We start from the raw sequence: 27,908 nt of genomic DNA, 5'->3' as shown, positions 1-27,908 counted from the left end.
TTGCTGTCAAACACACACAACTGTTAGCCAATCATAGCAGTGGGCGTTTACAATCTGTCACGCCTAATCAAACAGAGTGTTTTGATGAGGGGGTTTAAAAACAGAACAAAAAATATCCTATTTCTTCAAAATTATGATGTTTTTTGATGTAAAAATCTTGGCAAATTTAAGTGGACCTAAGAGAACAGTACAAAATAATAAAAAAAGGCAGTTCATGATCTTTAGTAGTTAGTTAATAGTGAGAATCAGTACCCAAAGAACAGTGGGAACATTTCTAAATTATCCTCAGTTCCAGAGTATTGATTTAGCTTAAAGTTACTCATAATGTGCCATGTTCTCTAAGATTAAGATTAGCCATTTTAAAAAACGGGGCGGGACTGCTTGACATGGCCCGCCCTGTCTTCCTGTTTCAGTTGAAATTACATCAACACATGAAATAACGCCGTGCGTTTCAAAGCACTTCAGTGGAAAGTCAAAAGCCCAATTCGGATGGTAACTGTTTCTCATGAGTACGTGAGAAACAATGGTGGTGTTTTTCTCCCACCACATGTAAAAATAAATAAATAAATAAATAAAAACTGCCGAATTATCTACCCTAAGGTTGTGTGGTAATTTAATTCAGAGTCCTTTTTGACCACTGCCGAACAGCAAGTTAATTATTGCACTTCACTGGAACTTGCATGGTATTTATTGCTGAAATGCAGAAACGTATGAACTGAGAAACCAAAATTCCCTTGATATCTTGACATACAAAGATCATTGTACTGTAAAAACATTCTGTAAGTTTCAGACCTCAAAACTTTCTTCTTAGTCTGAAAACAGCTTATATTGAAGCCAATCTTCCAAAACAACAGGCTGTGGAGTGTGCTAGTTTATGACACAATAGTGTCTGCCTTTGCAAAAAAAACATTTTTTACATCAGTGCTCATTTACCCACACCCAACGATTCAAGCATATAGTGTAAATAATGTGAGGCGAATGCAGGTCTCAGCAAAATGTTAAAGCCAAATGTTAAAGTTGGCTCTGAATTAAATACGATGCTGTCCAGTACCAAATTGTGTAAAAACAGTCTTTGCATTGCCTTCCTTCTGATCCCAACCTCAGGAAAGAATGGATGAATTTTAAATAAAGTTGCCGTGGAACCTTTTACCGTGGAATCGTTTGCAACTCAGTGCCGGACTTTCAGAAAGACTGAAAATAAAAAACGGTGCTGTGCCATCTATATTGCATCTGACAGTAATGTTGCACCACACAAGTGTGAGTTACTGCTTTAATTGCATGCTCACTATTGCCTTGTCTGTTATTACAGTTTGTTAGTTATGCACTGAGTATTTATGCGTTTTTAGTCTAAATCACAGCAGCATTAATCTACAAGGAATATAGGCTGTCAAACATACACAAATATTAGCCAATCATAGCAGTGGACGTTTACTAGACTCTTGACGACTTCTTAAACACACAATGGCCTGCTGCAACTTTAAAAGTACAGCATACTATGTTTAGGAGAGTTTGGACGCCCACCTTCTTACAGGTGACCAGATGCTTAGTGAGGCTGGAGCTCAGCAGGCAAGACAGCACCCTCTCTAAGCCAGACTTTAGCTCCTGGTCGAGTAGTTCCCTCCACCCCGCTCCATTAACGTCCTCTCCATCGGGCTGCTCTTGTAAGCACGGCTGACAGGAGTACACCACACTCTCAGGCAAACTCGACAAGATTTCATACAAGTCATCTGTGAGGAAACACAAAATAAAAGAGTCAGCTGCAGACGCAAGAGTAGATTTTCCACTGATGATTCAGCATGTTAACAGTTAAAAAAATACATTATTTCTCAACTGCTTCTATGGTATATTGACAAAGAGTCACCTATGACACATCTCCACAGAGTGAATAATTAAACAAACAAGATGGGAAGGGCTTTCTAGGTCGGGAAAATCGGTTTATTTGTCTTTTAAGTACTGGGAAATAAGAGGAATGCAAAATGTTAAGCCTGGGAACTAGGGCTGCACGATAAATCGCATGCCATTGTGAGGCGCGCTTAGTCAATGAAGCCGGTTCTTTGATTAGTAGTAAAGCTCCATGACGTGCGTTCAGCTGGAGCGGCAATTAATACACAGAGCCGTAAATCACTGAAGCGCGCCTCACAATCACATGCGATTTATCGTGCAGCCCTACTGGGAACACAGAATAACAAATAATCAGGGATTCACTGATCGACTATCCAGAGACCATAATCTGACGGTTTTACACATGACCAGCCCAGACCGGACCGACTGCCAGATGAGGCTTGTGAGTATGTGTGAGAGATTTGTGCAGATATCAAAACAAATGAGCAACACAGAACTCACAGAAAGTTATAGATGCGTACTGATATTTAGATATTTACAATATTTGATTTAGGTATGCAACATCAAACAACAAAGATGAACAAGATCTCGAATATCAGCACGATTGTGGCAGTGATTTTACAGAATAGTAGTTTAATAAACAAGAGGTTAAAATTAAGTTTCTTACATTTTAGAAACAATATTGACAGTTTTTTGCTCAATTTCACCAACAAAAACAGCCCACATTCAAAGCCACAGCAGATCTGTTGTGTCTTTGAGCAACACACATTACTGAATGAATCCACATTTTTTTTAACAAACTGAGTACGTTAATGATTCAGTGACTTTATTCATAAAGACAGTCACTTTCTTCATTTCTGAATGCATCAGCTGTTTGAATGAATCGGTTGAATGAATGGCTACGATTCACTAATTTGCCACCACCTACTGGTGGTTTGGTTTCATAATTAAAAGTATCATTGCATTTTTCCCAACATTTCTTCTATGTTCAAAAAACTTATTTCAAACATTAAAGAAGTCCACTTCCAGAACAAAAATTGACAATTTTTTTTCGGTTCATGACAGAGTATGTTGAAAAATTCTCATCTCATGTTCTCCCTCAACTTCAAAATCGGCTTATATAACTGTTTTACCTTTTTGTTGAGGGTGTTTGATCTTCTTTGCATGTTTATTTTGCAAAGACTGAGTCGGTACTTCTGCAGCGATGTAGGGCGATTTGACATGATTTCTGAAGTTGAGGGAGAAAATACGCTTGTTTTTCAACATACCCTAACTGGCTTGAGCCAGAATATACAAAAGTTCAGGCAAGACGAGATGAGCATTTGAGATGAAAAAGTATTTAATTTGTATTTTTTAATGAAAATAACCGATCGTTTCGCTAGACAAGACACTTCTTCCTCGGCTGGGATCGTTTACAACCGCATTTGGGATCTTTTGAAGTCGCATTTAAACTGCAGTTTGGAAGTTCAAAATCGGGGCACCATACCAGTTCATTATATGGAGAAAAATGCTGAAATGTTTAACTCAAAAAACTATTTCTTTACGGCTGAAGCAAAAAAAGACATGAACATCTTGGATGACAAGCGGGTGAGTACATTATCTGTCCATTTTTGTTCTGGAAGTGAATTTCTCCTTTAATGATTTAACATTAATTATGTATTTGCAATTTTGTGATGTAAATGCATTTATGGCCCCTCAGCTTCATGAAACAAATAGTGTAAATCTACTGCAACTACAGGATGCAGCTTCTCTGTTTCCTGCAGTGCAAATATGGAGTTTGAAATAATTTCTTCCATTGTCAACTTTAATTTTAAGAAAGAAAATCGGAATTTGCAGGTCACACTTACGAAAAATAGAAAATCAAAGTCGGTCGAGAAAATTGCTATCAGTGCATCTCTATATATAATAAACACTAAAACAGTGGAAGGAAAAAGTTGTTTGTTAATTTATGGTTTCTCTGTGGATACAAAGGAATGACTTCCTTCTTTCAGAAGAATGCTATCTGAGTTATGTTAAAAATTGTCCTGGCTCTCCCAAGCTCTATCATGGCAGTGGGCGAGTGTTTCTCTTTAACAGTCCGAAACAAGTCCAATAAAGTGCATCCATCCGTAATAAATAGTGCCTCACACAGCTACGGGGGGTGAATAAAGGCCTCCTGTACCTATGCGTTTTTGTAAGAAAATTTTCCATATTTAAAACGTAATAATCACTTTAATCTAGCTTGCGCCAACTGGTTGGACACAGAAGCAGCTTCAGGTGGATGATGTAAGATGTCGGTGTTGCGATTGTGCCGGTGAGAAGTGACAAACGCGAACGTGCCGTAGGAAAACCAAAATGAGGATTTGTAAAGAAAAATGTCGGAGGATTTCAATGTTTTTCCTTTCTTAAAGTAAGGAAAATTTGCATCCTTTGCTCCTGTAAACAAACGTTTGTTTTCACGAGACTCACAGACGCATGTGCAACGTCGACATCATACAGAGCTGCTTCCGTGCACAACCAGTTGGCGCAAGCTAGAAAAAAGTGATTATTATGTTTTAAATACGGATATTTTTCTTACAAAAATGCATCGATTCACTACAGGAGGCTTTATTTACCCCGGTGTCTTTTTATTATGGATGGATGCACTTTATTGGAGTTGTTTTGGACTGCTGAAGAGAAACACCCACCAATTGCCATGACAGGAGAGCCAGGATAATTTTTAATATAACTCCGACTGCAATCCTCTGAAAGAAGAAAGTCATATACACCAAGGATGCATGGAGGGTGAGGTAATAATCTAATTTTCATTTTTGGGTAAACTATCCCTTTAATAGTCACATTAAATGAACATAAAATATTTATTTACAAAACCAATGGTATGTGATTTCCTTTTCAGGAATTTGTTTTAAAGTTTCACTGAAATGAAAGCTAAAAAGTAAAAAGCCAAAATGTAAATGGAATGTTAAAATGCATTATTGTAATTGACTGATAAAATAAGATAAAAGATAATGAAATAAAATGTTTAAAAACTAATAAATAAATAAAATCTATCTGGCCATCACATTCTGTCACTCACCTGTCAGGCCTTCACATTTAGCATGGACCCAGTGGTTACATGTGGAGCACTGCATCATCTGGCTATCATAGTCATTATCTTCATAACACTTGAAGCACATGGTGCAGTAGTTACCTACACACACACACACACACACACACACACACACACACACACACACACACACACACACACACACACAAAGTTATCGACTGTGCAGGCGTGTTTGGCTGACATGGTGTTTTACACAGAAAAGGTATTCACTGAAAGATCAGTGTGCATATACACACACCCACAGCAGAACCTTTTAACATTTTGTACTAGCATGTGTACAGGAAAGTACTAATGACACATGAACTAATGACACACGGATCCAGCTGTTGAAACAGCTGCAAAAGCGCAGGCAAATGCCAACTAAAGTCATTTTCTTATCCCAACTCGAAAATAGAAAGAAAAAAATAAATAATCTGAACAGCACATTATTAGTTGGGTTTTCATTAAAGGTCCTAAACTTGAGCTAATCTGACTGGATGGGTGATGAAAGTACTTTTTTATGTAACTTTGTCTTTATCTAACATGCATGAAGAATGCTGGAAGACCTGGAAATGCATTTTTATTAACATAATTTATTATAGATCCATAAAAAAAAAATCTAACTGTCAGACAGTCTCACCTTGATCAAACAGCCTAGTGCAGTCAGGACACAGACCCTTGTCATGATTCCACTCAGTGTCCCAGCTCTTTCCTGGTGTCACACCACAACTCTTGCATCGAATGCATGTCATACAGACCTGGAAAAATGAATTTTCATTTGTGGCTTAGCTGGATGCACAATACAAACAAGAACTGCAACTTTATTGTCCTGTTTTTGCCAAATCCTAAAAGATGTTCCCCTTGTATTGCACTTCTTTTTTTTTTCGTGTCAACATTTTTTTTTTAAGCAATATCGTGGCAGCTGAGACAGCAAAGCATACTGAAACTTCTTTTTATGTCTTGCACATTTAGGAAAGTTCCACTGTGGTCAACTTACCCAAGGCTTTTTACGTTTGTTGGGTTTGGGGTAGTTTGGACCCAGACAGGCAGGATGATAACAATTTTGACACCTTTCACACTCCAGCAGGGGCTGCACAGAGATCAAGCACAAAAAATAAAAAAGCTGTGAAAGAACATCTGTTTATTTTATTTTCTTCTTGTCATCAATGTAGGTTTAAGTGTAATGTTTGTATTCCACAAGTCAGCAAGATTTTTTTCAATTCAGCACATTAAAATGACCAAAAGTGTCAGTAAAGACATCTATAAGGTCACAAAAAATTTCTATATCAAATCAATGCAGTTCTTTCAAACTTTCCATTTGACAGCCGAAAAAGTACCACAGTTTCCACAAAAACATTAGGCAGCACAACTGTTTTTAACTGCTTCTGATCGCCTTTGCATCCACATGAATAAATTACACTTAAAAAAAAAAAAAAAAGTTTTTCCAACCACAAACTTTTAAATGGCATTTTATGTCACCAAATGTTCAGTTTCCTGCTTTGCATTCTTGAGGAACTTCAGTTAAGACAATCTCAGCCTCTTATTCTTAGGCAAATACATTCAGATTAGGGTTAAGTGTTAAAAATCACATTTTAAAGTCTTGCAAACTACCTTGGATTCTTTATTCTTGAGTCCACAAACTCGGCAGAACTTGCAGCGACGACAGCACCAGTTCTCCTTGTTCTCTTCCAGTGGGCGCTCTGAAGGATCCAAGCAGAAGCGATGGAAAGGCTCACAGCAGACTTGACAATACAGCATCTGCAAAACACAAGGTTGACATGATGACAAAAAGATGTATATTTTTAAGTTTTCACAATACCAGTGAAACTTCCCCATTATTATAATCAATTCTAAAAAAAAAAAAAGTTTAATTTAAACTTCTGTGGCCTAAAACTGTAATGAAGAGAAGTCTGGATGTACCTCATGTTGGCCTTTACTGGCACACAGCAGACAGACATACTGGGGCACGAGGGGTACAGAAGTCAGGATGCTCAGGCCTCCTGTCGTCCACACGCTCTGCACACTACAGTCCTCCTGTGGAAAGACAGAGAGGAGTAAGGAACATATTAGCTGTATGCTTTCACTTCAAAATAAAGGACCACAAATAACTCTGAATTAAAATAGGACATGGTAATGATTGAAAAAAAGCCATGCAAGATTCAATGCAAAACACAACTAAAAATCTGAACATTAACACAAATGAGCTTCTTGGGGGGGTTTTTGGTTAATTTTTATTTTTTTTAATTTTTTTTTTTTTTTTTTAAGAAAAATACACTACCAGTCAAAAGTTTTAACAGTAAGATTTTTTTTTTTTTTTTTTTAAAGAAGACTCTTTTGTTTACCAAGCCTGCATTTATTTGATCCAAAATACAGCAAAAGCAGCTACATTTTTACTTTTTTTTTTTTAACTGTTTTTCTATTCTTTCTATTTGAATATATCTTAAAATGTAATTTATTCCTGTGATCAAAGCTACATTTTTTGCATCATTACTCTAGTCTTCAGTGTCACATGATCCTTTAGAAATCATTCTAATATGCTGATTTGCTGTTAAAAAAAACTTTTATTATTATTATTATTATTATTATTACTACTATTATTATTATTATCATCATCATCAGTATTTACAACAGTTGAGTACTTTTTTTTCAGGATTCTTTGATGAAGAAATTAAAAGCTTTTGTAACATTATACACTGTACCATTCAAAAGTTTGGAGTCAGTATAATTGTTTTTTTTTTTTTCTTTTTTTTTCCCCTTTTTAGAAATTATAAAAAATAGTACTTTTATTTAGCAAGGATGCTTTAAATTGAATGTTAAAAAATACTTCTATTTCAGATAAATACTGTTTTTCTGAACTTTCTATTCACCAAAGAAACCTGAAAGATTCCACTAAGCAATATTATTATTATTATTATTATTATTAATAAATGTTTTCAGAGTATTAGATTGATTTCTGAAGAACCATGGAGTAATAATGCTAAAAATACAGCTTTGAAATCACAGGAAATATATTTATATTCAAATTGATAACAGTTATTTCAAATAGTAAAAATATTTCTTATTATAAATGCAGGCTTGGTAAGCAGAGGAGACTTAAAAAAAACATTAAAAATTTTGCTGTTCAAAAACTTTTGACTGGTAGTGTATGCAATGGGTCCAAAAGTCTGAGCACACAGAACAAATTGGATTCAAAATCAAATTTAATCCTGGGATGTAAATCTGTGTTATGATTTTTTAAATAAATACAGAACACATTCAACCCAATATGCACTGTAGATCACTTATCAAATGCAAGCACATTGTGCAACTCCAGTGTACAGAAATCAGACTTCCTACAAATCACAATTTATTTTATTTTATTTTATTTTTTTAGAAATTAATACTTTACATTAATATTTACAATGTTACAAAAGTTTTAGATTTCAACTAAATGCTGTGCTTTCTTTATTCATTGAAAAATACTGAAAAAGTTATCACAATTTTCACAAAACATTAAGCAGCACAACAAATTTCAACATTGATAATAAGAAGAAATATTTCAATAAGAATGATTTCTGAAGGGTCATGTGGCAATGAACATGGCTAAAAATTCAGCTTTGAGTCACAGAAATTAATTGCTTTAAAATATATTAAAATAGAAAACGGGGATTTTAAATTATAATACTTGACAATATTTTACTCTATTTCTGATACAAAAAAATGCAACCTTGGTAAGCACAATAGACTTATTTCAAAAACATTTAAAATATCTTAATGTATTAAGACTACTCTGCTGAGTAGCCCTGATCATCCCATAACAGAATCAAGTGCTGCCATCATGTGGCAAACCACTGCAGTGCTGAAAATCTGTATAGATTTCAGATGAAAAAAAAATCAGCCAGTCCCTCAACATGAAAACATTTGTAGAATCACTTGACTTGCATGCTCAGTTTTGTAAAGGAATATAGACATTTACCTTAAAATCGACACGGATCTTGTGTGTGGGTTCTGCGGGCTCCTGTTCTCTCTCTGCAAAACCATTGGCAAGGGCTGCCAAGACGCTGGGCGGCGTCTGTTCCTGAGGGCTCTACAAACAAAGGAACAATGGAAGTTGCTTTCACTACTTCGATGACATTTTGGCTGAATGAGGACAGTTTTGAGAGAATCAACAGATATCAACAATGTGAATACCTTCTCAACTTTCCGTTTGATGGGTGGAACCTTGTGAAAGCTAGATCTGCGATGCCGGACTCCCTCGTCAAAAGCATCGCCAATGAAGTCGTCAAATGACACAAAATCTGTGGTGCATTTAATACAAATGGAAATGTGATTTTGAGAGCTATGACAGAAGTAAATTATTTGTGAAACAAGATTTTGGTAACCAGTTTTGAATAAAGTTTTAGGCTTCCAATCACTGTGGCATGGGAGCTTGTTTCCACCACAGAATAAAAAGAAAAAAAAAAAAAGGAAATTCTGACTTTCAATCTCATAATTTTGACTTTTTTCCTTGCAATTCTGAGAAATTGAAAAACATAATTTCATAATTAAGAAATAAACTACAAAATGTCAGAACTGTAAGATAAAAAAAAAAAAAAAAAAAAAAAAAAATGTCAGAACTGCTTCTGACAAGGAATAATAATAAAAAAAAAAATTCACTTTGACTATGATATTTTTTCTCACAACTGCAAGTTAACTTTTTAGAACATTTTTTTAGAACATTTTTCCCCCACAGAATTCTAAAAAAAAAAAAAAAAGATCTGAATTCCAGGACCAGCTTAAACCAGCATCAAAACATACCTGCCAGCATATGCTGGCTGCAATTTTTAAAATCTTATTTCTGACATTTTTTTCTCGCATTTGCAAGTTCACAACTCAAAACTAATTTATATATCGGTATTCAGAAAAATTACAATTTTGAAATATAAGCTCAAAATTATGAGAAGTCATCTGAATATTGAGATATAAACTTGTAATTCTGAGAAAAAGATTAGAATTGGGTGATTAAAACAAAGTCAGAATTGTGACAAGCTTGTTTCCGTGAGCAAAATAAATTTCATTTTTCTCTCAATTCTGACTTTTTTTCTCACAACTGCAAGTTAACTTTTTAGAACTGCAAATATATATCTTGTAATTCACATTTTTCCCTCAGATTTGTGAGAAAAAGGTCTGAATTGTGAGAATTGCAAAAAAAGTGAAAATTATTATTTTTTTTAAATCTCAGTTCTGACATTTTTTTCCATGCAATTGCAAGTTTATAGCTCAAAACTAATTTATATCTCACTATTCAGAAAAAAAAAATTGTAAAAAATAAGCTCAAAATTATGAAAAAAAGTCAGACTTGTAAGATATAAACTCATAAGTAAAAAATTTGAAAAAAAGTCAGAATTGGAAAAGGTAATAAAAATCTAATTGTTTCCTTTTGATTATGACTGTTTTTCCTCACAACTGCAAGTTCACTTTTCAAAGCTGCAAATTTAAATCTCAGAACTGTGAGAAAAAGTCTAAATTGTGAGATATAAACTCACAATTAAAAAAAATTCAGAACTGCTTTTTTTTTTTAATTCTCTGGTGGAAATAAGTAGCCATACTATGCTCTAACCTGAGTTGCGGAGGCCAGGAGTTCTTCTGCGGGCTGGAGAGGTTGAATTAGATCCTCCTATCCAGTCAAAGTCGGAGTCGTAATCCAACAGGTCGCAGTAAGAACGTGGTTTAACGTGCCGGCGTGGTTGTTTCCGCACAGATGGACTGTCACTCAAAGAGCCTGGAAACGGTCGCCCGATTCCATCGGCGCCCTCACCTTCCTCATTACTTGAGTGACCTCCACTGATCGACGGACGCCGCTTCTTCACGTTTCCTGAAAACGGAGACGCGCTTTTAGCTGATGCACAGAGAATAAACAGTGCCACTTATTTTGAATGCTGGCATTCACTCCAAAACATGTCCTTACCTTTTTGGAGCTTGACACTTAGCCTCAAGGCCTTCCTTTCCTCCACCTGATCGCATCTCTTGTATCTTTTAGAAAGAAAGGAAGAAAAATCTATTTATTTTGGACAGGATTGTACTGATCTACGTTTAAATAATATAAGGGCCTTGAGTCTGACAAAAGCAACAAAACTGTTGCACAACTTTAAATTAAACTTTTCAGGGACAGACATTAAAAACAAGAACAAACATGTATTTTATTGACATAAATGGACAAACTATTAAAGGAAATTGACAAACAGTTGCCTTGGCAACTAAGCACTTTAGAAATACAGTTGAAGTCAAAAGTTTACATACACCTTGCAGAATCTGCAAAATGTTGATTATTTTACCAATAAAAGGGATCATAAAAAAATGCATGTTATTTTTTTGTTTAGTACTGACCTGAATAAGGTATTTCACATAAATGACGTTTACATATAGTTCTTACAAGAGAAAATAATAGTTGAATTTATAAAAATTACCCTGTTCAAAAGTTTGCATACACTTGATTCATAATACTATGTTGTTACCTGAATGATCCACATCTGTATTTTTTTTGGTTTAGTGATACGATTTTAGTGATTTTTGGTTTTAGTATTTAGTTAGTTAGTTTTTCATGAGTCCCTTGTTTGTCCTAAACAGTTGCCTGCTGTTCTTTAGAAAAATCCTTCAGGTCCCACAAATTCTTTGATTTTTCAGCATTTTGTGTATTTGAACCCCTTCCAGCAATGACTGTATGATTTTGAGTTGCATTTTTTCACACTGAGGACAACTGAGGGACTCATATGCAACTATTACAGAAGGTTCAAACACTCACTGATGCTTCAGAAGGAAACACGATGCATTAAGGGTCGGGGGGGTGTAAACTTTTTTCTTATTTTGCCTAAATATCTTTTTCCTAAATACCTTTTTTCTTTCATTTAGTATTGCCCTTCAAAAGCTAAAGAAGACTGTAACATGTTTCCCAGAACACAAAATAAGTTAAATTTACCCTGATCTTCAAATTCACCCGACTCTTAATGCATCGTGTTTCCTTCCAAAGCATCAGTGAGCGTCTGAACCTTCTGTAATAGTTTCATATGAGTTCCTCAGTTGCCCTCAGTGTAAAAAATGCAAGTCAAAAATCATACAGTCACTGCTGGAAAGGGTTCAAATACACAAAAATGCTGAAAAACAAAAGAATTTGTGGGACCTGAACGATTTTTCTGAAGAACAGCGGGCAGTTTAACTGGACAAACAAGGGACTCGTGAACAACTATCAGTAAACAAAAAAACAACAACAACAACAAAAAAAAACAACACAGCTGTGTATCATCCAGGTTACAACACAATATTAAGAATCAAGTGTATGTAAACTTTTGAACAGGGTCATTTTTATGGTCAACTATTATTTTCTCTTGTGGACTATATGTAAACGTCTTTTGTGTGAAATATTTTAACCAGGTCAGTACTAAATGACTAAATACCATGCATTTTGTATGACCCCTCTTATTTTAGTAAAATAATGAACATTTTGCAGATTCTGCAAGGTGTATTTAAGCTTTTGCCTTCAACTGTAAATGTTTAAATAACAAAATTACTAAAACTGAAATGTCAAATCTAAACAGCAATATTAAAAAACAAATGATAATTTCAAAAGTAAACAAAAAAATTACTAAAAGCTAAACTAAAATTAAAATAAATGAGCCAAATTATTATTATAGTTTATAAATAGTTAATAGTTTATAAATAACACTAGTTGTTGAGCAAACTACAAACTGTAATATTTTACAAATAATGAATTAATCGGTATAAAATGTTAGGATTCCTACTTCAGTGTAAAATGTGATTTTACAACGTGATTTTATGAGAGGTGTTTTCTTCCCAATAACTACAGGAGTAATTTACAGACATAATAAATAAACAATCATAGCAATAAAATACTAGCACACTTACACGCAGCACTGCCGTTTTGTGTTTGGGCCACCAAACTTGGGTTTGTCCAAGCAGTTTATGCACCTGCCACAGTCCTCCTCATGTAGACAACCTTTACACTCCCCACACCGCCTGGACCGGTTCCCAAACAAATGAGCCTTACCACGGCGAAACTTGGGTGTCCTGTGTTCTTGTAACACAGGGCTTTCTGGATCCGAGTGAGACTCGACTCCTGCAAAAGAGACAGAAAATATCAAAACACAGACACATTGGATCTAGGTCTATTATCAGATCCTTCTTAGGTTTATTGGTAATCTTTGCAATTTGAGGAGTAAGTGCTGGTACCTTTTTCTGCGGGTGAAGGGGATATATCCGATCTCTCGTGAAGAGGTAGGGCACTGAGTCGGGGGATGTCGTCGGGGACCATGGCACGAGGCTGACCCAAAACCACAGCTGCAGCTCTGCATACATGCTTAATGCGAGGCCCTCCTCTGGCAGGTTCCTTATGGGGTGATTTATAAAGAGAAGTATAAAAACAACAGCACTGAACAAAATCTCTTCTGGTATCATACTGCTTTGACCGGCATTAAGTCAAGTATTCACCTAATGACCTAGGTATATCTTAAAAGAACATGTACAGCATTGCTGAAAGAAGAAAAAAAATGTTTTATTCAGTGGGATTCTTATCTGATCCTATTAGGATCACTTAAGATTACTGTCTAATTCTGTTCTTGTTTTATATTACAAAAAAAAAAAAAAACAAACAACATACTACCTGCTCTGGAGAAGCTTCAGTCTTGTTGGGACAGGCATTTTCAAGCCGTTCTTTCGGTTTTCGCCTCTGTCTCTTTGTTGCAGTGATTCTACCCTCCGGCAAGAGCTACCAGAAACAAAAAGTAAAAACAGATTCAAATAATATTAATAACATGAATTATAAATATGTCCAAAAACATCTTCAAGCTGCTTGAAGTGAACACTACTTCAAAATTCGATATTTGCAATTTATTTACAGTAAATAATGTAAAATATTACTGCAATTTGAATTTGTCATTCCATTTTATTTTTTTTAAATGGCAATTATATCTGTGATGGCAAAGCTAAGGTTTCAGCAACATTACTTCAGTCTTTAGTGTCACATGATCCTTCAGAAATCATTCTAATATGCTGATTTGCTGCTTAATACTTCTATGGAAACCCTGACATAAAACAGCAAACTTTCGTAACTTCATAAATGTATTTAATGTCACTTTTGATCAATTTAATGTATCCTTGCAATGCATCAACGTAGGCTAATGAAACATAGGACACCTTTGTCCACTTTACCCATGGACACATAGTATTTGGAAAAAGTGTTAGTTTGGATAAAAATGGACTTACCCCAGATGATTTCAGCTGTTTCTGCTGGTCTATTTTGATGAGCTGAACCTTGGCTTTCTTGAGGAGGTTGAACATCCGCTTGTTGGCTCCTGTAAGCCGAGGGCGCTGGGTGGCGGTTTTCTCCTCAACGTCAACGGCATTTTTCTGAGTGTTCTCAGAAACCGGTGCTTCTGATTCTTTAAGATGCATCTCATCAAAGTCTGAGAAAGTAAAAACATCATTGGACGTTAAAACCAACAGACTGTCAACGAGTTAAGCAGTACTTAACAAACCTTGAATTCTAAATGAAATGGTAGGGATGTGCCAATCAAATCACAAATCTGTATCTGGAAAGGCATGGAAAATGAATAACGTGTTCTACGGAGCCACCAAAGAGACATGGTTAACCTCTTGCTAACAGTAGCCTGTGACATTACAGTACATATAATTTTTTACTTACCACAATAAACAGAGTAAGGAGAAATTAGTGATAGGATGACGGCGAATTATTTGCTGTTCTTTAGCACTGCTGATGACCTTCTAATCTTGTAAGTACCGCTGCTCAATAGTATACACAGAATACAAGTGATTGTTCTCGAAAGTAAAAGTAAATAGCGATTGTGCTTTCAAAATTGATTTCAATGCCCTGCATATTATTAGCGGTTCCCTGATGCCCACAGTTTATATACAGTACAACTACCCAACCCACCCTTAGGACAACTGAGGCACTAATATGCAACTATTACAGAAGGTTCAAACACTCACTGATGAAGAAAACGTGATGCATTAAGAGCCGGGGGTGAAAACTTTTGAAAAGAATGAATGCATGTACATTTTTCTTATTATATATATTTTTAAATTTATTACTGCCCTTCAGCAGCTACAGAAGATACTTACATGTTTCCCAGAAGACAAAATAAGTTAAACTTACCCAGATCTTAAAATTTAAATTAAAATTAAAAAAAAGTTAATTCATTGTTTCCTTCTGAAGTGTTTGAACCTTCAGTGTTTGAACCTTCTGTAATAGTTGAATGCCCACAATTTATATACATTATAATAACCCAACAATTTAATTGCGATAGATGGCATTGAAATATATTTTTTCGTCCCATTATATATTTTTTTGCTTTAGGGGTTCCGTAGTGCACGTCATTTCCTTTCCGAACACGGTATTCGGGCACATCTTTATGAAATGGCAGGACAAATTTAGATAGACAATTTCGAAGACTTTGTTCCTTCTCGGTTTAGGAACATTGATTACAAATGATTTCATGTTTACCTCAAAGCAGTTAGTGTTCATTTTTAATAAGAGGTTTACAGAAATAAAACCTACCTTTGCATTTATTGGGAAGCGAGATGTCTGTATGAATGGAGAACTCATCTGGCAGGTCATCCTCTTGGATGTCTTTTGCCTGGTGTTGAGCCAGTAACTTGGCACTCAGAGCTCGGACACAGATGGAGACTTTGCGAACAACCCCAGGGGTGTTGAGATCCTCAATCTTGAGTTTTGCTTTTTCCTTCTTCATATCTCTCAGAGACTTTATGAGACTGGCCCCTTCTTCCATCTCCTTCTTCTGTGTCTTGGCAGGGGACGATACAACTTTACCCATTTTGTCCTTTGGGGTCTTTTTGCGCCTTGCGAGACTCTGTTTGAGTTTAAGTTTTTTGTATAACCTAAATTTCGATGATTGCGCTTTGAATTTTGTGGACTTTTTCTTCTTTTGGACAGGATCGAGAAACGGGTCCATAGGAAAATCTTTGGCGGATAGCAAGGTCTCCAACTCCTTGTCAAGATCTTCATCAAAGGTATACACGTCCTCAGCGGCAGGCTCCAGCACTCCCCATTTGAAACCGGGATCTCTAAGTAGCGATCGTCTTTTCCCAGGCTGCTTCTCCTCACTGAAGATCTCAGCTTCATCTTCAGGTGATTTAGGTTTTGATTCCCAAGTGGAAGACAAATCAAGATCAGCTTCACTCAGATTATTATCTTCATCCTGAGACTGAAAGGATCCAGGTTCACCTTTTTCACTAGAATCACGTTTCTTTGATTTTGGTTGCAGACCAAGCTTCTTTTGGGAGTTCTTGCGAGGAAGTTCTGACATACCAAGATCATCCATGAACCTCTTTGGCGTTTTGATAACCCGAGAGGATCGGGCGCTCACGACTGGCATTATGAAATGTCTGATGGTTTTCATGAACTTTGTTTTGCTGTGTTGGATATCTTGATCTTGGTCCGTTTTCACAATCACAGTATCCTTTTCTCCCTGATCGGAAAGTTGTTCTCCACTGGCGTTCTCCAGCTGCTTCGATAACAGCTTGGCTTTTTTCCGTCTACCCTCTAATGACTGAAGACTTGAAATTCTTTTCCTCTTGTACTTTGTTGAGAATATACCAACTAGTTTAGGTTCTTCTACTTCAGAGCTGGTCAAGGGTGGGCAATCTTCACTAACCTCAACCAACTCCTTCTTTTGCAATTTTGAGTTTTTAATTCGCCGTCCAATCAAAGACTTTCGTCTTCGCTTGACTTGCCTTATTCGTCTGCGAGAAGGACGAAGTACCTGTGGATGATCTTTAACGGAAGGCTCTAATACTAAGACCTCTTCAGTTTCGATTGATGGCATCTCAAGTTTTATTTCCGGCTCGGGTTCTGTCTCAAGAAATGGGTTGGTTGGAGGCGATTCAACAGTTTGTTCGATGACCTGAGGTTCAGCTGCTTCAGGTAATGGTTCTGTAGTTGGTGGAACGGACCTTTTACCTTTTTTATGCGTAACTTCACTTGAATGCCTTTTTGGTTTGGATTCTACAGGTTCTGGCACTTCTGTTGATGATACTGGCAATTCTTCCACCTGAGATTCGGTTTCAGTTGCAGTTTCAGAAGCTGGGTTTTCTTGAGACGCATTCAATCTACATTTTCGCCTATAAATTGTCCAGTGTTTATGTTTTCCACGCTTCTTCCGAGCAGTGTTTTGACGAAGTCTTTTTCTTACTTTGGGGATGGGAGTGGTAGCAGTCATTTCCAACACGTTCTCAATCTTCTCTACATGTTCATGGTCTTCAACTTTTGTGGGTTCTTGTATTTCAGGTGAAGTTGTGACTTGCTGAACTAAGAAGGACTGCTTTAGACTGTTGTTTTTTCCTGGTGAGGAGACAACTTTGATTTGAAGTGGTGGAACAGTATCTTTACTGATCGGATCTTCAGGGTCCGTCTGAGTGGCCTCTTCTGGATGTGCTTCTGTTTCAATTTCTGGGCTTTCAAGAACCTCCTCATTTTCCTTTTCTGGAGTCTCCTCAACCTTCCCAATGGCTACGGGGTTCTCTGGGATTTCTGGAATTACAGCACTGGCAGTGTTCTCTACGTTTTGAGACTCCTGTGAGGAGTCAGTTTCCAAAATGTTGGAAGGAGGGGATATGGATTCTGCTTCTGCAGAAACATCTACTTCCTCATCACATTTAGCAGGAAGTTCTGCTTCTGCGCTGGGGTTTTCTTCTACTTCGCTTTGGACTTGAGATTCTTGGCTTTCGATTTCTTGGGTTTTGCTGAGATCACCTTGGACCTCAGAATCATTGCTTTTGCTTTCTTGGGTTTTAATTGGATTTTCTTGGATTTGGGAATCTTTGCTTTTGCTTTTCACCAGAGTGAGAGTCCACACAAACTTGCAGCGTTTCTTGCGAGACCGGGCTTTGGGGTTTCGTATCCTGGTCAGTCTCAGACCTGGTATTCCGACAAAGTCATTGTCGAAAGCAAGCTTTTGAGGATCATCAGCTGAAGGACCAAGATCTTTTGATGATGGTGAATGAGGCTCCTGTTTCCTTTCGGATTCTTTGCGGTTTTTCTTCTTCTTTTTCTTTTTATCCTTTTTCTTCTTTGAAGGTGGCTTGGATTCATCAATTGTAGAGACTTCCAACAGCGCCTCTGCTAAACTCTGATCACCAGAATTCTGTGGAACATTTGAGGACCTTCTGTGTTGCCTCCTAATCACAAGCTTATTTACTTCTGATCCTTCTTGTGCTGACTTTTCATCAGGTTTTGTCTCTGTACTTTCACTGGGCAGTGGATTTTGAGACCTCCGAGTTGATTTCCTCAGCTTCAGTTTTTGGTCATTGGCCTCATTTTCAGGATTTTTTTGTGGAGTGGGTTCTGATTTCTTGTCAGCAGATCTTCCTCGCCTTCTAGTACAAATCTCCTGCTTTGCCTCACCAGCACTAGATTCACTGGCTGGTACGCTTGTCTTTAATTTCACATGAGCACTTGAGATTTGGGCACATTGACTTTCTGTAACTTCAGATTTGATTTCCTTTTGTTTCTTACCAGATTTACGTTGAACCGATGGAACTGTAACCACTTTCTTTTTAGCCACCAATTTAATTGTGATTCTTGGTGTTGACTGGGTCTCCTGTTTTGTTGACCCTCTTTTACTCCTGGTGCGCTTCTCCGGTCCTCCATCACCACCACCACCACCGTCATCTACTGATGTGTCCTTTAGAGACTCTTGACTGTGGAGTTGCTGAACAGAACCTGAATCATTTTGAGGATCTTGTGAACCTGTGCTTTCCACTAAAGGGGACACCGGAAGAGACCGCCTTTGACGTATCCTCTTCGACGACTTTGCCGAAACACGATCACCTGAAATAGGACAAGTTCCATTTCAATAAATTATATTCATTCCACTATGGTTAAATATAATCAAGTGTTTCAAACACTGACATCAAGTATCTTTTAAAATTAGCTACGCCAACACTGTTAATTCTGGAGTTCTTTAAGTGACATTCTGCTGTACAAGATGAGAAATTACTTAAAATTACTTTTTTTAATATATAAATTGTATGGGATGATTTAAAGGAGAAGTCCACTTCCAGAACAAAAACCGACAGATAATGTACTCACCCCTTGTCATCCAAGATTTTCATGTCTTTCTTTCTTCAGCCGCAATTATGTTTTCTGAGGAAAACATTTCAGGATTTTTCTCCATATAATGGACTGATATGGTGCCCCGAGTTTGAACTTTCAAAATGTAGTTCAATGTCAAACGCTCGTCTTGTCTCGCTCTGCCTGAACTGTTTTTTTATGGTTCATGAAAGTTAGGGTTTGTCGAAAAACTCCCATCTCATGTTCTCCCTCAACTTCAAAATTGTCCTATATCACTGTTTTACCCTTTTTGTTAAGGGTGTTTGATCTCCTTCGCACGTTCACCTTGCAAAGACTGGGTCGGTACTTCTGCAGCGACGTAGAATGATTTTGAAATGATTTTTGAAATTGAAATATGTTTTTTGACATACCCTAACTGTCTTAAACCAGAATACTCAAAATTCAGGAAGAGACGAGCGTTTGAGATTAAAAAGTTTTTAAATTGTATTTTTTAAATTAAAATAACCGATCGTTCTGCTAGATAAGACCCTTCTTCCTCAGTTGGGATTGTTTACAACCGCATTTGGGATCATTTGAAGCCGCATTTAAACTGCATTTTGGAAGTTCAAAATTGGGGCACTATGGCAGTCCATTATATGGAGAAAAATCCTGAAAGATCACGGCTGAAGAAAGAAAGACTCATCTTGGATGACAAGGGGGTGAGTACATTACATCTGTCAATTTTTGTTTTGGAAGTGGACTTCTCCTTTAAAAATAAAAAGCTATACAAACAACAATTAAACAAGACTTTTGGAGATTCACAGAATAATTTGCATCTTAAGCAAGCATACTTACGTTTACATGCATTTCGTCCAGCGCGAACTGGAGCGCTGCTATTTTCATCTTGAACTTCAAAGCCTTTGAATTCAGCTCCCTGAAAGTGAAAAACAGAAGCAAGCTTTAACACATTTCAATTTAACATGTGTAACCTGTTTCAAGTGTACATTAGATTTTGTTTGTTGTCTTTGCAATACTCCACGCATGATAACATTTACATCACTACATACTATAATAATGTACACATTACATATACATACACTACAGTTCAAAAGTTTGAGGTCAGCAAGATTTTGTTTTTAATACTTCTAATATTTCTATTCAGCAAGGATGCACTAAATTGATCAAAAGTGACATTAAAGACAGATTTAAAATAAATGCTGTTCTTTTAAACTTTCTATTCTTTAATAAATGCTGGGGGGGAATCATTTTAATTAATACATTAATAAAAGGAGCACAACTCTGATGATAATAATAAGAAATTTTTCTTAAGCAGCAAATCAGCATGTTAGATTAATTTTTGAAGGATCACGTGAAACTAAAGACTGGGGCAATGACGCTGAAAGTTCAGCTTTGCATCACTGCAATAAATTATATTTTAAAAATGTATTAAAAACCGTTATCATAAACTGTAATCATATTTCACAATACATTACTGCTTTAAAATAAATTTAAAAAGTCAGTTAATGTCAGTTTAAAAAAAAAAAGGGGGGGAGAAAAAACAAGACATTCAAATGAATAAATTTGCATATTTCTCCAAAAATGTTGCTGAACCTTTAAAAACAAGCAGTACATGTTTCAAGAGACCACTGCACATTTATAAAGAAGATGTTATTGTTCATTCAAAGAGGTGCAGGATAAGTGAACATCTTGTTTTAAATTCATCTTGTTAACAATGTACTGAATATAACAGAACACTACAACAAAGTAATGCCATTTCTGTATTGACAAGGACTTCGGAAGTAAATTAGGCCTTACAATTGGTAGACAAGTGGTAAAACAGCAAATTGTAGAAGACATAGCTCCCTTACTTTTGTTTCACACTTCACAGAACACTGTTCATGCTCAAAGAGAAAGAAAGAACTGAACTGAAACAACTCAACTATTCATTTGTGTGAAACAACACAACTGGAACAACTCTGCTGTTAACCACCCTAGTGAACTTGAAAAAAACTGATTAATTATTTAGTATTATGAAAAAGCCCTCAGGTAAAGTACAGCTCACTCATATATTATCTGTTATTTTAAAAACTTTTAGAAATATTATTAATTTTTTTTAAATAAGTTTAAATTGTCAAATTTAAAACAAACAGCATGTTGCTAGAGCACGACCTCGTAAACCTCTGTACAAATCGAGTTTACAGAAGTTGTTAACCGAAACTGTAAACTTCACAGAAGCTAATACACAGACGATGGCCCGTATCTATTTTTATATGAGGCAAGCGTCAAAGCATGTCTTCAAGCCATCAAAGTCCACAAAACTTTGACCTTGATCATTAAATTGTTTTTTTTCATTTTCAGTTGCATGTTTCTGCTCAGAGAACACAACACAAAGTAACCATAGCACATTTCCATGCCAATGATACATGACGTATAGGAGAAACAAGTGCAACAGCATGAAAGCGAAGACCTACAGGGTTCCCACACCTTTTGACCAATGACTTTTTTTAGTTGTTCATGATTTCCGAATAGAGAATTTTAATAACAGTTTCATACAGATAACTCATGAAGCTCATGAAATACTTTAAAGCCAAGCGAAAATATAAAAAGCACACATTTCCATGACTGGTGTGGAAATTCCTTAGTATTTCCAGGCAATTAATTGCTGTACATAACACTGACATCATCAAACTATATCAAATGTCACACTATTACTAGTTTACACTAACTTTTAACATTCTCACACTTAAATCTAAATATTCAATAGGCCTATATGTGACCCTTGACCACAAAACCAGTCTTAAAAAAAAGTAGCACAGGTATATTTATAGCAATTGCCAAAAATACACTGTATGGGTCAAAATTATTGATTTTTTTCTTTGATGCAAAAAATCATTAAGATGTTAAGTAAAGTTCCATGGAGATGTTTCGTAAATTTCCTACCGTAAATATATCAAAACCTAATTTCTGATTAGTAATATGCATTGTTAAGAACTTCATTTGGACAACTTTAAAGGCGATTTTCTCAATATTTTGATTTTTTTTTTTTTCACCATCAGATTTTAGATTTTCAAATTGTTGTATCTCAGCCAAATATTGTCCTATCCTAACAAACCATGCATCAATGGAAAACTTATTTATGTATTCAGCTTTCAGATGACGTCTAAATTTTAAAAAAATGGACCCTTATGACTTGTTTTGTGGTGCAGGGTCACACATGTTGATATAATACAGCTAGGCCTTTACAAATGTAACAGGTTCAACAAATTTGTTGTTTTTTAGTTGTGCTATGGTCGTGATGCTACAAAAAAAAAATATATTGCTACAACAATCCAGTTTTTGATTACCAGTCGTTTACTGCACAAAGCCATAGTAACAGGACTGAGCATTTAAGACCGTCGCTTACTGACAAACCTACCAAAATATACATGATAACGTTCACATCCGAACAGGATGATGATGTCATCATGAATATTTGTAGACCTTCAAAGCAGTTTATGATGGTTATGAAGGTAACTAGACTAATGAATAACCAGGAAATTGATTTAATTAAATACTATGCCTACTATACCTACTAAAATCTAAATATATAGTGAGACAAATGGAATACGGCATGCTAGCTTTCAATTCCAGTTTTTTGCAATAAAAATATGCATTAACACCACAAGGGAATTTAGAAGCACTGACTAGAGACAGGCTAATATCCATCATCACGAAAAAAGATGATGCAAATTAAATAAGAAATAAGATAACTTTACTAAATTTAGGCTGACGTGTTAAGATAAAACCTGAGCAGCACACAGTAAAACTTGGTGTCAGCTTTGCATTGATAAAGTCACTGTTTACATATACATATTCATTGTCTCAAGCCTATTCTCTCTAAGCATCCAACTAATATCATTGTTCTTCACTGCAGGTGATCCAGTACTGAATGCTCTTATCAGCAATCTGTCACAAGAATCAAGTCCAGCAAACTGGGTGTTGCAACTGGTGCATGCATAGAAATAAAAACAATATGCATGTCCAAAAAGAATCACATAACGCATACAGTGGCGTTTACGTGCAACTTAGAATTGTACGAATTTAAAAAAACTCAAACTGCATGATCTCTGACCCTGATTCTGCTGTATGCTACAATGCTACAGTAACAGCCCCCCCCCTCCCCCTCCGTGTTTTAATGTAACGCTATACGGCAAACACTGCGATCGCGCTACTTGTATTCTTACTCCTTCCTATGTAACACGGTCACGTAAAACAAGCGCACACTGGTGCATTTGAGTACTGCTGTGAAAAACGACAGCTCGGCCCATGCACTCACCTCTTCGCTTCCACTCGAGCTGTATCCAGCCTCTCCTAGGCTCTTGTAGCTCGCCTCAAGCCCGAGAAGGCGCAAGTGAGACTGGTCCTCGTTCAGCGCGAGCACCAGGCAGGTGGGCCTCGGGCCTCCGTTGGAGGAGATCTCGTCTAGATCTGTCCCAGAGCGGCCGAGCTGCCATCGCTTCTCCGAACGCAAACGGCTTCGCGACGACCAAGGCCGGCCGGGGAAGCGACCCCGCGCCGCGCCCACGCCGCCTGCGCCCACAACGGCAGCCGCGGTTGCTGATCCGCATCCCGCTGCCGCCATCATCGCATCAACAACAACACCGATAGACAGAAACTCAGGCTGCGAGAAGAGGGAAAGCGCTGATAGGGAGGGGGGGTGGACGCCCGGTGCACTATGGGACGTGTAGGCTGGGAAAGAAGTAAGCTTCTACAACTTCTGGTTAAAGCCGTCAAGACAAAGATTGAATAAACACTACATCAGTGTTTTATTTTACCAAAGCATGGCTGATAATATCATAATTATGTTATGTTATATTCTACATAATGACTGTATATAGATTTAAACGACATAATCTTATTATAAATATATTTAGATTATTTTATAAATAATATTTTTATGATGTCATTTTTAGAATGATTTATTATGACTATATATAGATTTAAACAACAGAATCTTATTATAAAAATACAGATTATTTTATAAATAATAATAATTATTTAAATCAAATAAAACTGTGAACTTGTGGGGAAAAATTATTTGTGTCGATTGTTCTGTGATGTCATAATTTAATTTGATGTCAGAATAATTTAATTAATTTATTAAAAATAGTGAAAATAGCGATTATAAAAAGTCAGCCTTCATGCTTATATCTGTATATTGTACCAGAATCCTGTTCGCTTCATGTAAATGTAATCTTTTAACATTTAGCAAAATATTATTTTTTATGGATTTCACATATTTTCATTTCATTAAACATGTTGTTCATGTACACGTGCATTATTGTAATGCAAAAATAAGTCATATTTAATCTTAAACATTTAAATACTATTTAAATATAGCATTTGTTATTATATTATTATTACTACTACTATACTACTATATTATTAATGTTACTACCACTACTATTTATCACTTTATTTTATGCTGATTTAAAAATGATTGGGTTGTTATAATAAAGGCAATAAAAATGAAACATATGAATGCATTACAGTAAAGATCATTTGTGGTGAACTGTAATGAAATAATAGCAAATCTTAATGACCCCTCAATAGTCACTGTGGCATATAAGCAAAATGTGACTTTATTTATTTATTTACTTATTAATTGTATTATGTTTATTTATTTATTTTATTGTTTTACTTTATTTTATTATTTTAATCGTTATTGTTTATTTTATGTATTCTTATTTTTTATTTTATTTACTTATTTATTTGTTTATTTATTTTACATTATTATTTTAATTTATATTGTTTATTTTATTTATTTTATTTTTTATGTATTTTTTATTTACGTCGTTATTTTTATTTTATTTATCATTTTCTTTAATTATTTTATTTACTTATTTTATTTATTTGTTTCCATTTCATTTTATTTTACTTCGAATTTGGAGTAAAATGTAACCCAACCCATGATATCTACCAGTCTCACGCTCTTAACGTCTGTCCCTGAAAACTCCATTACCCATCATGCACCGCCGTGGAGTGACGTCACGTCATAGTTTTCATCAGGAAGCGGAACCATAAAAGTTGTTTCCTCCTCGCCTTTGTTGTGTTAAACCCTCCGTTTTCTCGTTTGAGCTCGACTAATAAGGTATCCACCCTCCTTTACTAAAACAAACGAAAATGTAAGGTTTTAAAGCAGACGGTTTGCCGTAAGCGACCAATTATTGTTCGCTCGCAGTCCAGTAATGCTGTTTTGACTAAGGTGTAGATTAGATGAATTTTCATCTTATTTCTCTGATCATTTAGACTGTTTTCCAGTCATTGACTTAATTTTATTTCTGCCTTGATTATGTGACAAAGCTGTGATGTCGGTTTAAATGCATGATGTTTTACATTAATCCCAATTTCCCTGTAGCAATCATGTGAATCATTGTATTATGACAGTACTGTTTTGCGTAGGCAGATGGCAGCAGTGTTGCAGTGTATCGGTCAGTTCAGTTGGATACCTGTGTTTTTTTTTTTGTTTTTTTTTTTTATAGGAAACTCCATTATGAACCTGGAACGGATTCCAAATGAGGAAAAGCTAAGCCTGTGTAGAAGATACTATTTAGGTATGTTGTGACAATGGGATATTATGATACAACGATGCATTGTGTTTTCTGTACATTTGTTGTTGTTTTCATTTTGCTGATTTGTTCCTCAGGTGGTTTCGCCTTCCTACCCTTTCTCTGGCTTGTAAACGTGTTGTGGTTTTTCAAAGAAGCCTTTTTAAAACCTGCATACACAGAGCAACCACAAATCAAGTCTTGTGAGTATCTGACTGGATACATATGATGACTCACTGTTTCACAAGACTTGTGTTGTACCACATTGTTGTGGGTGATATTGTTCCTTACAACTCTTCCCACAATCTGGTTTAAAATGTTAAAAGAATCTGCCTACACAGACTAAATTCTAATTCAGAGTCAGTGTACGTCAATATTCAGGTAATAAAGTCTGGAGGGATTTTCATTGCCATTTAATGTGCACAAGCACTCGGAGGATACTTACGTAACGGCTCCGACAGGCCGATAGAAGCTGTTCCCTCGCTAGAATTCTTGAACCGCGTTTGTGTAAACTAAAGTGTGTTTATATGCAAGGCTCATACTTTTAAGGAGTTGCTTGTGTTCATCAGTCAGCTGTATTAAATGCATTGCTACACTACCAGTCAAAAGCTTTTGAACAGTAAGATTTTTATTGTTTTTTTTTTTTGAAGAAGAAGTCTCTTCTGCTCTCCAAGCCTGCATTTATTTGATCCAAAGTACAGCAAAAAAGCTGAATTTTTGGCATCGTTACTCCAGTCATATGATCTGTCAGAAATCATTCTAATATTCTGATTTGCTGCTCAAAAAAACATTTATTATTATTATTATTATGTTGAAAACAGCTGGGTGGAATTTTTACAGGTTTCTTTGATAAATGGAAAGTTCAGAAGAACAACATTTATCATTTATCTGAAATAGAAATATTTTGTAACATTATAAATGTCTTTTATCATCACTTTTGATCAATTTAAAGCATTCTTGCTACGTAAAAGCAATAATAATGTACTCAACTGTTTTAAATATTGATAATAATAATAGTAAATGTTTCTTTAACAGCAAATCAGCATAATTAGATTTCTGAAGGATCATGTGACACTGAAGACTGGAGTAATGATGCTGAAAATGTAGCGTTGATCACAGGAATAAATTACATATTAAAATATATTCAAATACAAAGCAGTTATTTTGAATAGTGAAAATATTTCACAATATTACTGCTTTTGCTGTATTTTAAATCAAATAAATGCAGGCTTGGTGAGCAGAAGAGAGTTCTTAAAAAAACACTAAAATCTTACTGTTCAAAAACATTTGGTAGTGTATACGTAAGTTTTAATAATAATAATTAATTAATAATTAATAATTAATAATTAAGCCAAATGCATAAATTTAAATGTTAAAATGTTTTTTCTTATGCCCAAACAATGAGTATCATTATTTTACTATAAATTATATATAAATTATATTTCCTAATATGTAAACTAAGATTAATAGTTGCCGTCTATGGGTGGTTTGCAATGTATTACACATGTAAATTTTAGTATTTTATATTATATATTGTATTTGTGCTTTCTAGTTAGTTAACCCTGTAAATAATAGTCAGGAGGAAAAATATCATATATCATATACAAAATATCATATACATATACATACATACACATACATACACACACATATATATATATATATATATATATATATGTATGTATGTATATGTATATGTGTGTGTGTGTGTGTGTGTGTACTTTAAATCTTCAGTCCAGGGAGTGTTCATCTTAAAATATTTCTTTTGATACATGTTATTCTTAAGTTTACTCCACAAAAAAACACAACTGCCAGTAGACATTTTTAGAACAAAAAGTATAAACTATCAGTCAGACAACAGTAGACATGTAGTAGACTGTATACAACAGGTTTTTCAGCTTTCAAGTTTTAATCATACTCTCATCTTAGAAATTTGCTTATCAAATATGACACTGTAGACTTTAGAGGGTTAATAGAGTTTACAGTTGACTGTGCTGTCCTTGAAATGACTGACGTATATTAGTTTCAGTGTATGACGTCTAGGATGTAACGTATACTGTTTCTGCTGGCCTCCACAGATGTAAAGAAGTCAGCTCTGGGGCTCATACTGTGGGTGGCCGTTTTGACGACGTGGATCACCATATTCCAGCATTTCAGGGCACGGTGGGGTGAGGTGGGAGATTACCTCTCCTTCACCATTCCCCTTGGCTCAGCCTGATCACTTCTGCTTCTTTGCAGTACCTCTTTTTTTTTTTTTTTTTTAATTCTCTCTGTTTTTCCTCCTCCCGTCGACAAGAAGCTCCTTGGCTAATTTTACCACTGTCGTCGCATAGAAGATAAACTGGATCTGTCT

The 27,908-nt window shown here is 35.7% G+C and overlaps 2 protein-coding genes across 2 annotated transcripts; one reads left to right on the top strand and one right to left on the bottom strand.

The window, feature by feature from the left end:
- Positions 1-1,431: 1,431 nt before the first annotated feature.
- kmt2bb (lysine (K)-specific methyltransferase 2Bb) lies at positions 1,432-23,675 on the bottom strand. Its single transcript, XM_051100656.1, has 17 exons — positions 23,284-23,675; positions 19,824-19,902; positions 15,456-18,746; positions 14,144-14,343; positions 13,542-13,646; positions 13,112-13,268; positions 12,788-12,998; positions 10,836-10,900; positions 10,488-10,742; positions 9,080-9,186; positions 8,865-8,975; positions 6,830-6,943; positions 6,521-6,667; positions 5,907-5,999; positions 5,550-5,667; positions 4,898-5,011; positions 1,432-1,727 (listed from the first exon to the last, which is right to left on the bottom strand). Exons 1-17 carry the CDS (start codon positions 23,590-23,592, stop codon positions 1,432-1,434), a joined length of 5,772 nt encoding a protein of 1,923 aa, XP_050956613.1. The 5' UTR covers positions 23,593-23,675.
- Positions 23,676-24,990: 1,315 nt separating this feature from the next.
- On the top strand, positions 24,991-27,821 carry psenen (presenilin enhancer, gamma-secretase subunit). Its single transcript, XM_051100655.1, has 4 exons — positions 24,991-25,098; positions 25,490-25,561; positions 25,654-25,758; positions 27,634-27,821. Exons 2-4 carry the CDS (start codon positions 25,501-25,503, stop codon positions 27,771-27,773), a joined length of 306 nt encoding a protein of 101 aa, XP_050956612.1. The 5' UTR covers positions 24,991-25,098; positions 25,490-25,500; the 3' UTR covers positions 27,774-27,821.
- Positions 27,822-27,908: the final 87 nt, after the last annotated feature.

The sequence above is a fragment of the Labeo rohita genome, unplaced genomic scaffold, assembly GCF_022985175.1.
Source record: "Labeo rohita strain BAU-BD-2019 unplaced genomic scaffold, IGBB_LRoh.1.0 scaffold_1064, whole genome shotgun sequence".
Taxonomy (NCBI): Eukaryota; Metazoa; Chordata; class Actinopteri; order Cypriniformes; family Cyprinidae; genus Labeo; species Labeo rohita.
The sequence above is the reverse complement of the archived record's forward strand: the minus strand, read 5'-3'. Positions and strand labels throughout refer to the sequence as shown.